Source organism: Microtus ochrogaster, unplaced genomic scaffold (genome assembly GCF_000317375.1).
Source record: "Microtus ochrogaster isolate Prairie Vole_2 unplaced genomic scaffold, MicOch1.0 UNK165, whole genome shotgun sequence".
Classification (NCBI taxonomy): domain Eukaryota; kingdom Metazoa; phylum Chordata; class Mammalia; order Rodentia; family Cricetidae; genus Microtus; species Microtus ochrogaster.
Window position 1 is genome coordinate 45470 of NW_004949263.1, and position 10640 is coordinate 56109.

At 43.0% G+C, this 10640-nt stretch overlaps 1 protein-coding gene across 2 annotated transcripts in view; it reads right to left on the reverse strand.

The window, feature by feature from the left end:
• The window catches only part of LOC102002839 (protein HIRA), a 103873-nt gene that overhangs the window by 27915 nt on the left and 65318 nt on the right, over positions 1-10640 (reverse strand). For both annotated transcript variants that reach the window (XM_005372048.2, XM_013355545.2), the window contains 3 exons: positions 2644-2848; positions 1668-1772; positions 549-697 (listed from right to left, as the gene is read on the reverse strand). In XM_005372048.2, coding sequence (XP_005372105.1) covers positions 549-697; positions 1668-1772; positions 2644-2848 — 459 coding nt within the window. The remainder of the gene's footprint in view (positions 1-548; positions 698-1667; positions 1773-2643; positions 2849-10640) is intronic.

Sequence of the window (10640 nt, forward strand, 5' to 3'; positions counted from 1 at the left end):
GATCTCTGTGAGTTCGAGACCAGCCTGGTCTACAGAGCTAGTTCCAGAACAGGCTCCAAAGCCACAGAGAAACCCTGTCTCGGAAAAAAAAAAAAGAAAGAAAGAAAGAGCTAGTCATCTTCTCAGAGTGAGACAAGAAGGATGGGACTCTTGTGCTGCTGTAAAAGGCACTGGGTGACAGCAATGAACTAAGAGAATCCCTCCTCCAGTGCAGGACAGGTTTCAGCCAGCAGAGCCAGGACTTGCAGCACCATCAGTCTACCACACCCTCAGGATGAAAATCCAGGGTCCAGGGAAAACTGCCTGTCCAGGCCAGGCCAGGGAGAGACAGGCAGACCTCAGATAGGGTCTTTCTAGACAGGGTAATAAACCCCAGGCTCAGAGCCTGCCTTGTGAGAGTATGAAGTGGAGGACACTAACACTGACAGTTTTGGGTTCTATAGGGATGAGATGGAGAATTAATATGTTCAGAAGGCCCAATGGAAGTCATCCTCTTCTCGTGGGTCATATTCTGTAACTGTGCCAGTGCTGTCCATCACTGCCCTTACCAGCTGCCAGCAGCAGTAAGGACACGGCTGGTGAGCACCGTCTCCCACTCTTTCCCTTCCCGGTTGCACTTCAGGCGACTCAGTCTTATCCCCCCAACAGCAGTCGCTTCATTTTCCACCTCGATGTACATGGAGGGGTCAGAGCTCACCTAGATGAAGGAAAACAAACATATGTCTTTTCAGTTAACAGTGGGCCTGGACATGTGGGGCACTCAGGGACTGTACAGCAGAGCTCTGAGGCAGGACAAAGACAACAAAGAATCCAACTAGCTGACTGGCCACCAAAGAGAGTAACCTGGGACTAAGGGGATGAGGGACTAGGGTAAGGAGGGACAGGGAAAGAAAGTTACCACGTTATCTTGCAGGGGTATAACTTGCCCAAGAATATACTGTAAAGACTACAGTCATACAAAAATGAATTTGGGAGTAAGCCTACAATTTGAAGGATTACCAAAGACTGCAATATTTGATAACCCCAATATGCTCTCCATATTAACTTCCCTATGCAATACTACAATATTACATAACACACATCATGATCTAGTTTAATTAATGCCTGGGTTCAGCCTTATACAAATATCTGTAGCTGATATATATCTAAACTGGGTTTCTATATGGAAACCAAGGCAAAACAGCTGACAAGTTTACATAAATGGCCAGCCATACAAGTAGGTGAACTGGAATAGAGATGTTCATAAGCAAGGAACTGAATTCTCTTTACAGACAGCAGAAACAAGGAAGGTTCCATGTGGTACTCAGAAGCAGTTCAGGACAGTGAGACTAAACAAACCACAAACCCATGTGCCCCGAAGCTGTCGAGAGTGATGGAAGAGATGCAAAAGGCTTCTCAGAAGAGATGCAAATCAGGACTTGAAGGAGTTGGTGTCCAGATTTGATGGTAAGGGCAGCCCTGGCAGTTGAGACTTAAACGCAAAACTAGAGAGAGGAAGAGGCATGAGGGTAGGGATAGGATGCTAGCAGCCCACCATAGTCAGCTAGTATCCCTCCAGAAGGGGATGGAGAGCTACTAGAGTAGTCCCCAAGATGTGACAAGATAGGGCTTATATTAGAGGAGAGAGACTGTGTGCTTGTGAAGGAGTGGTTGGGGCAGGTCCTCACCTGGAGGGTGAACGCTCTCTGCAGGCCTGGAATTGGCAGCTTCAGTGCAAGTGCTGGTGCAGACAGACACATGGCCTCCTTCTCTGCAGACAGGGCAGCTGGAGACTAAAAGAGCCAGAAATATCCCTGAGCCCCACCTCAACACTACAGGGGTAGCATTAGGAAAAGTAAGTCTCCCAGAAGTAAGGACCTAAAGTGAGGCTGGGCCTGCTCCCAAGGCATGTCCACCTACTCTGGAAGACAGAAAGCACAAGGGAATGCTACAAGGATCCCCACCTGACAGATGAGGGGGCTGACATCAGGGGACCAGTTGTGGTGTAGCTATTTCCTCTGAGTACCATCTCGCCATCATGGAGCAGAGACTGCTGTGGTGACCTACAGAATATTTTGGCCCCACGTCATGGCAATGAAATAAGCAAAACAATACAGTGATAGCTGGGTCTACAGTACCAGTAATGGAGCTGTTAACATTCCTTCAATGAAGTTGGGGAAGGGTGTTACTAGACCCTTACCTGACGTTCCAGACACCACACCCTCCCACCACTAGGCTGCACATGATCTTAAGGAATGGGTTAGAGTAAGAGGCAAAAACTAGACTGAAGACAGGACTCCAGTAATACAGCTTATATACGTGTCACCTATGCTAGGGTGGGACTTCACAACTGCATCACTGCTTCTCAATCACCTATGCTCCTTGTCCATGTTCTTTAAGTAAACCCAGCTGGACTTGGATGGAATTATTTCTTTGATCTGTTGGCACCTATCTGAAGTAAACAGACATTTCTTTTTTTGTCTCCCAGGAAAAGTTTTAACAGGCCTGCTCAAGGTCTAGATGAGTGGCAGGCAGGTCTGAAGGAACATGGCCTACAAGATACAATGAATGCCTAAGCATCCCACACTAACAAGATACCCCTCCACATGCAAGGGCCTCACAAGGAGGCAGGGTGGGGCAGGCAACACAGTTCATAGGCCTCACCTGGACAGAGAGAGACATGGGCAGGAGACGAGAATCCTTCCGAGGGCGACCTTTCTTCTTTTTTTCCACCGTCTCTACCTCAAGCTCAAGTTTCCGCTTGGATAGTGAGGAGGGTTTGGCCAGGTGGACCTTCTCGTCACTGTCACTACTACTCTCCAGGAGGTCCCGAGGTCTCAGATCTTTCACAAGGTTCTGCTCTTTTAACCTGAAAACAAAGACATCTATAATCCTATCTACAAGGCCATTTTTCTGTAATGCTTTTTTAGATTTTATTTACTTGTTTTGTTTTATGTGTATGAGTGTTTTGCCTGCATGTATATCAATGTACCATGTGTGTGATTGATGCCCTCCAGAGGTCAGAAGAGGGCACCAGACACCCTGGAACTACAGTCACAGACAGTTAAAAGCCACTGTGTGAGTGCTAGGAATTGAGCCCAGATCCTGTGTGACTGCAACAGAGCTCTTAACTTTGAGCCACCTCTCCAAACCCCATACTTTTCTTTAAAAATCTACTTTTCACAAAAGTTAATAAACACTGTAGAGGAGAACTCTAGTTTCTACTCCAACAAAGAGCTTGACAACAGTTTGGTGCATTGTCCAGGAGCCCCACAACCCTGCTGGTAAGTCTTTGTTCTTTATCTGTCTGCACTCACTTTCCTTACTTTCGCTTCTTGTGGCACACCGAATCAGTAATTGTGATTGACAGCAGTTAGAGCAGACGTGCTAGAAAAACCTTGATCACAGGGGCTGGAAGATGTTCCCGACCCCAGTAGTGGGGACAGAGAGCCCTACATCTGTTTAACTGAGGAAGGAGAGGCCCAGGTTCGGACAGTGTTTGGGCGCAGAAGTGGGTCCCTCTCATGGAGCGACTACAAGCTGTCTTCCTACTTGTCACTTTGTTTCAGTCTTGTTGGGGCAAACTTTTTTGCTGTGCCCTCAGTCTCCTATGGTGTCTGAGTTTGTCTGTACTTGTGTTCCTGACTGTGATGGACACTATGGGATAGACTGCTTCTTCTCTCCTAGACTTACTCTTGATTCATTACAAGGACGACAATGCTCACAACTTCTCAGTCCTGATTAAAAAGTCTAAACTTGTCACTTTTGCAGGTTGGAATGGCCAACTTTCAATGTTGGCTGGTCCTCCAAGATTAACATTTGACCTGAACCTCATAGGAGCAGCAGAGAAAATTGTCTTCAGGCCATGGATGGGGTACCCCAACCAAGTGACCTACATAGTTGCCTGGAGAAACCTGGTAGAAGACCCCCCCTTCCTGGATTAAACCATTCTTGCCCAGGCAGGTTAAAGTCTTGGCTGTTGCTGAAGAAGACCCACCCGCCAAGCCCCTTTGGCTCCCAATCTGGAAATCCTCCAAGGAAGCAACCCAGAGATTTTCACCCCTCCTCCCTACACCCCTGACCCTGGTGCAGTTATTCCATAGCCAGCTCTGCTGACAAATTCAGCTGGCCCTCCTCCACCAGTCCCAGCTGCTTTAGAGGGGAGACCACCCCTTTGGATCCACAGCCACAGCCTGAGCTGGGGACCATGATCTGTCCCCACAGGGTGGCGGGACCCCAAGACCAAGATAGGAATCAGCCACATCACTATTGGCCCTTTGCTACTAGTAATTTTTACAGTTGGAGAACTGAAAATGCACCCTTCTCAGAAAACCCTAAGGAACTGATTAGCCTCTTTGAGACAATTCTTTTCACCCACCAACCTACTTGGGATGATTGTCAGCAGCTTTTGCAGGTCCTCTTCACCTGGCAAGTATGGCTATAGGTATTTGCTACTATTTGTAGATACTTTTTCATGGTGGACAGAGGTTTTCCCCATCAAATATAAAACGGCACAGGTGGTGGCAAAGAAGTTCTTTGAAGACATCCTGACCAGGTATGGCTTTCCAACCACAATAGAGACAGACAGTGGTTGTGTTCCATGTAAGTCAGAGTTTAGCCACATTTCTGGGGAGTGACTGGAAGTTACATTTGTGCATTCAGACCCCAGAGTTCAGGAAAGGTAGAAAGCACGAACAAAACTCTAAATGAGACCCTAACTAAATTGACCTTGGAAACTGGCATGGACTGGGTGATTCTCCTACCCTTTGCCCTGCATAGAGTCAGGAATTTCCCACCATAGGGAGCTTACCCTGTTCAACATCATGTTTGTCACACTACCTCCCATCATTCCCAATCTCCAGGCATACTGCTGACAGAATTGGATGGCCAAACCTCCTTGATACTATGCAAGATGTCCAGTGGGCACACAAGGAAGTCTGGGCCGAGCTCAGGGCCCTCTATGAATCTGGTGTTCTCACTGAACCCATTGGGTTCTGACTAAGGGATTGGGTCTATGTTAAGAGACACTATCTGGAGTCACTGGAAACCAGATGGAGGGGAGCATAAGTCATCCTGCTAACCACACCCATTGCACCAATGCAGAAAGCTTACAAACTCATGGAAATTGAACAGTGCTCAACTAAATCACCCCTGGGTCAAGAAAGAAATAAAGAAATTAAAGACTGCCTAGAATTCAATGAAAATGAAGGCACAATATACCCAAACCTATGGGATATTATGAAAGCAGTGCTAAGTGGAAAGTTCTTAGCCCTAAGTGCCTACATAAAGAAAGTGGAGAAAGCTCACAATAGTGACTTAACAACACACCTGAAAGCTCTAGAACAAATAGAAGCAGACTCACCCAGGAGGAGTAGAAAACAGGAAACAATCAAAATAAGGGCTGAAATCAATAAAATGTAAACAAAAAAAAAACCCACAAAGAATCAATGAAACAAAGAGCTGGTTATTTGAGAAAAGTCAACAAGATAAACCCTTATCCAAACTAATCAAAAGGCAGAGAGAGAATATCCAAATTAACAAAATCAGAAATGAAAAGGGAGACATAACAGAAACTGAGGAAATCCAGAGAAGCATTAGGTCATACTAAAAAACCTGTACTCCACAAAATTGGAAAATATAAAAGAAATGAACAATTTTCTGGATAGATATCATGTACCAAATCCAAGAACACATCAAAAAAAATCATCCACCATGATCAAGTCAGCTTCAACCAAGAGATGCAGGGATGTCAAAATATCAATGTAATCTATCATATAAATAAACTGAAAGAAAAAAAACATATGATCATCTCATTAGATGTTGAAAAAGCATTTGAAAAAAATCTAACACCCCTTCATGATAAACGTCTTAGAGAGATCAGGGATACAAGGCATAATAAAAGCAATATATAGCAAGCCGACAGTCAACATCAAATTAAACGGAGAGAAACTTAAACCGATTCCACTAAAATCAGGAACAAGATAAGGCTGTCTACTCTCTCTATCTCTTCAACATAGTTCTTGAAGTTCTGGCTAGAGCAATTAGACAACAAAAGGAGAGCGAGGGGATTCAAATTGGAAAGGAAGAAGTCAAACTTTCGGTATTTACAGATGATATGATAGTATATATAAGTGACACCAAAAACTCTACTAGGGAACTCCTACAGCTGATCAATACCTTCAGTAATGTAGCAGGAAACAAGATCAACACAAAACAACCAGTAGCCCTCCTGATAAATGATAAATGGCAAATGATAAAGAAGCTGAGAAAGAAATTAGAGAAACATCACCTTTCACAATAGCCACAAATAGCATAAAATATCTTGGGGTAACACTAACCAAAGAAGTAAAAGACCTGTTCGACAAGAACTTTAAGTCTTTGAAGAAAGAAATTGAAGAGGATACCAAAAATAGAAAGATCTCCCATGTTCTTGGATAGGCAAGTCCAACATAATAAAAATGCCAACCCTACCAAAAGCAATCTACAGATTCAATGCAATCCCCATCAAAATCTCAACATAATTCTTCACAGACCTTGAAAGAACAATACTCAACTTCACATGGAAAAATAAAACTACAGGATAGCCAAAACAATTCTGTACAATAAAGAACTTCCAAAGATATCACCTGGCATTACACTCTATCATAGAGCTACAGTAATGAAAACAGCTTGGTATTGGCATAAAAACAGAGACGTTGACCAATGAAATCAAATTGAAGACCTGGATATTAATTCACACACCTATGAACACCTGATTTTTGACAAAGAAACTAAAATTATACAATGGAAGAAAGAAAGCAACTTCAACAAATGGTACTGGCATAACTGCATATCAACATATAAAAAATGAAAATAGATCCATATCTATCACCATGCAGAAAACTGAAATCCAAATTAATAAAGTCCTCAATATAATTCAACCACACTTAACCTGACAGAAGAGAAAGTGGGAAGTAGCCTCCAATGTGTCAGCACAGGAGACCACTTCCTAAATGTAACACCAGTAGCACAGACACTGGGAGCAATAGTAAATAAATGGGACCTCCTGACTAAGAAGCAAAGGGCACAGCCAGTAAGACAAAAAGCAGCCTACTCAATGGGAAAAGATCTTCACCAAGATTTTGTTTTGGGCACCTAGCGGGAGTTGGCGGCACTGGCCGTGGTGGCACAAACGAAGGAAAGGAAAGGGCAGGCCTGACAAGCGGGTGGATCGGCCGACTAGGTACCCAGCCGGCAAGAAGTAAGCTTCACGTCATAACGTTTAAGCATTTAACCCAACCGCCCAGCTAGTTGACCCGAGCGGGCCCCATCAGCTCAGGTTCGGCCAGCCCCCGGCCTGCTTGCCGCAGCTGTGGTGGCAGCCCCGGAAGGAGCACTGGCGTCCTTCTCCTTCGATTCTCGGGATTTGAAGATGACTACTCAGTCGGCGCCAAAAGTTGTGCTAAAAAGCACCACCAAGATGTCTCTAAATGAGCGCTTTACTACTATGCTGAAGAACAAACAGCCGATGCCAGTGAATATTCGGGCTTCAATGCAGCAGCAGCAGCTAGCCAGTGCCAGAAACAGAAGACTGGCCCAGCAGATGGAGAATAGAGCCTCTGTCCAGGCAGCATTAAGCAGAGCTTCCAGCGCCTAGGTAAGAGTAACATCCAGGCACGTTTAGGCCAACCCATAGGTGCCCTGGCCAGGGGAGCAATTGGAGGAAGAGGCCTACCCATAATCTAGAGAGGCTTGCCCCGAGGAGGAAGACTACATGAGGGATGTGCCACCAGAACTCTGCTTAGGGGCGGGATGTCTCTCCGAGGTCAAACCTGCTCCGAGGTGGACGAGGGACCAGCCGTAGCTCCCCAATGGGCTTAAGAAGAGAACCTTCATCTGGCGATGGATGGAGATAGAAACAGAGACCCACATTGGAGCACTAGACTGAGCTCCCAAGGTCTGAAGAGCAGAAGGAGGGAGAGCATGAGCAAGGAAGTCAGGACAGCGAGGGGTGCGTCCACTCACTGAGACGGCGGGACTGATCTAATACTATATATATAGCAAAGCAAACAAAGAACCAAAATAACCATATATATATGTATATATATATATTTTTTTATTTTCAATAAAACTTGGCTTTTCCTGTTTCTGCCTCTTTCTTCTTCTTCTTCTTCTTCTTCTTCTTCTTCTTCTTCTTCTTCTTCTTCTTCTTCTTCTTCTTCTTCTTCTTCTTCTTCTTCTTTTTTTTTGGATTTTTCTCTGAAGCTCTTTTGGTCCTGGAACTAGCTCTTTTAGACCAGGCTGGCCTCGAACTCACAGAGATCTGCCTGCCTCTGCCTCCCGAGTGCTGGGATTAAAGGTATGCACCACCACCGCCCAGCTTTTCTTTAAAGCAGCAGAAAAGAATGCCTTCCTAAAGTCCCAGACATCACTATGACAGCATCAATACTGCACCACCACAAACAACAAGCTGCTATAGAAGATTACAACTGAGAGAGCTGTTTTGGGGAGCATTCAAAGATAACTGAATAGACAGAACAAAGTTGCCATACAAAATGATGCTTTTAACACCTAGTTATAGGAAACAAAAACACAGCCTATATAATAAAAAATTATAAATCATGATAAAAATAAATGAAACCTAACAACAAAAACAACAAACAAACAAAAACCAAAAAGACAAAGATAAATCCCAAAACAAAAGACAGCTTCAAAAAGAAAAAATAAAATAAAACCCAGGCATGGTGACACACCTTTGACCCCAGCACCTGGGAAGCAGAGGCAAGTGGATCTTGGTAAGTTCAAGACCAGGCTGGGCAAGTTCCAGGTCTACCAGAGATATATAGAAAGATCCTATCTCAAAAAATTAGAGTCAAATTTAGATATGACAGAACTTCTATAATTACCAAATTATAAAGTTTTAAAGAGGTATCATTAACATACTAATGCTATGGCAGAAAATGTCGAAAAGATAATGTTGTAATGAATGATAATGACAACAGCTGAGAATAATATCAGTAAAACTTTCCAAAACCAAGGAAAGACAGCGAACTATAGAACCAGGTTGTTTAGAGAACATTAAATAACAAATATCTATACCTAGACATAACATATTCAAACTGCAAAAAAACCTAGGACAAAAAAAAAAATCCTAGAAGATAGGCAGGGTGTGGAACCATCTTTGAAGTGTCTTGCTTTCTACCTGCCACACTGTGAACTACTCTTCTCTTTTTGAGAAAGTGTTTTGGGTTCGTTTTGTTTTTCTATCAAGGGTAGTTGACTTGATCCCTGCTTTGACCTCTCTAATGGACTGCACCCTACAATTGTAGCCAAATGAACTTGCTCCCCTAAGTTGTTTCTTTGGAGTACTTGTCACAGCAACAGCAACAAATTGGACAACTACAGAACATGTGTTGGGACAGAACTAAGCTTTGGTAAATATAAGAAAACAGAAACAACCACTTTTATCCTGATCTGACCACAAGCAAATACAGCTAGAAATCAACTATAAAAGGAACTATAGAAATATACAGTCATCAAAATTAACAAAACACTATAAAGTGACAAATGGGTCCATTAAAAAATTCATAGATTTAAATGAAAACACAACGTAACAAAACCTGTGATGCAAATTAAAGTATTTCTTAGAGAGAAGTTTATAGTGACAAGTGTCTACATTTACAAAAAAAAATAAAAGAAACCTCATAAATTAAATAATGATGTGCCTTAGGGCCTTGGGGAAAACAACGAGTATAAGCAAAACCCCAAATCAGCAGACAGAAAAAAATAATTAAGCTCAGCAGAGTAGCAAGTAATGAAAAGAAAATACAAAAAGACAAAGCAAAAAGAGTTGGTTCTTTGAAAAGGAAAACAAGATTGACAAACCCAAGTTAGTGAGAGTGAGACAAACAGGGAGTCATGACAACAGATAATAATGAAATCCAAAAGGCACTAGCACATACCTTAAAAACGTATCGTCTGCTAAATTGGAAAATGAATAGAAATAGATGAATTTGTAGATGCATAAGCCAAGATGAGATAAATGATTTAAACAGATCAATAATAAGCAATGAGACTGAAACAATAATAAAAATAAATCTGCGAAATAATAAAAGTCCAGCCACAGAGAAATGCACTGCAGAATTCTACTAGACAAGAGGCTGACAATTTGGCTCAACAAATAAAAGCACATCAAAACTGATGTCCTGAGTGCAATCCTGGGAACTCACACTGTAGGAGAAAAACTATCCCTAAACTTTACATGCATAAAGTGACATACACATGCCCATATATACATACATACTACACTAAATAAATCATTGTAATAAAATAATTTATTAAACTACTTTGAGACTCTACATTACCCCCAGTCAGAACAGATATCAAAAAAAAACAAATAATAAAATAAAACAGTGGTGAAAATATGGGAAAAAGAAACCCTTATTCACTGTTAATATGAGTAGAAACTGGTACAGACACTCTGAAAATTAGTGAAAGGCTGGGCCCTGATGGCGCCTATCTTTGATACCAGCACTCAGGAGGCAGAGGCAGGAGGATCTTTGAGTTCAGGGCCAGCCTGGTCTACAGAGTGACTTCCAGAACAGCTAGGACTATTACACAAAGAAACCCTGTCTGGGGAAGAAAGAGAGGGGAGGGAGGGAGGGAGGGAGAGAGGGAGGGGG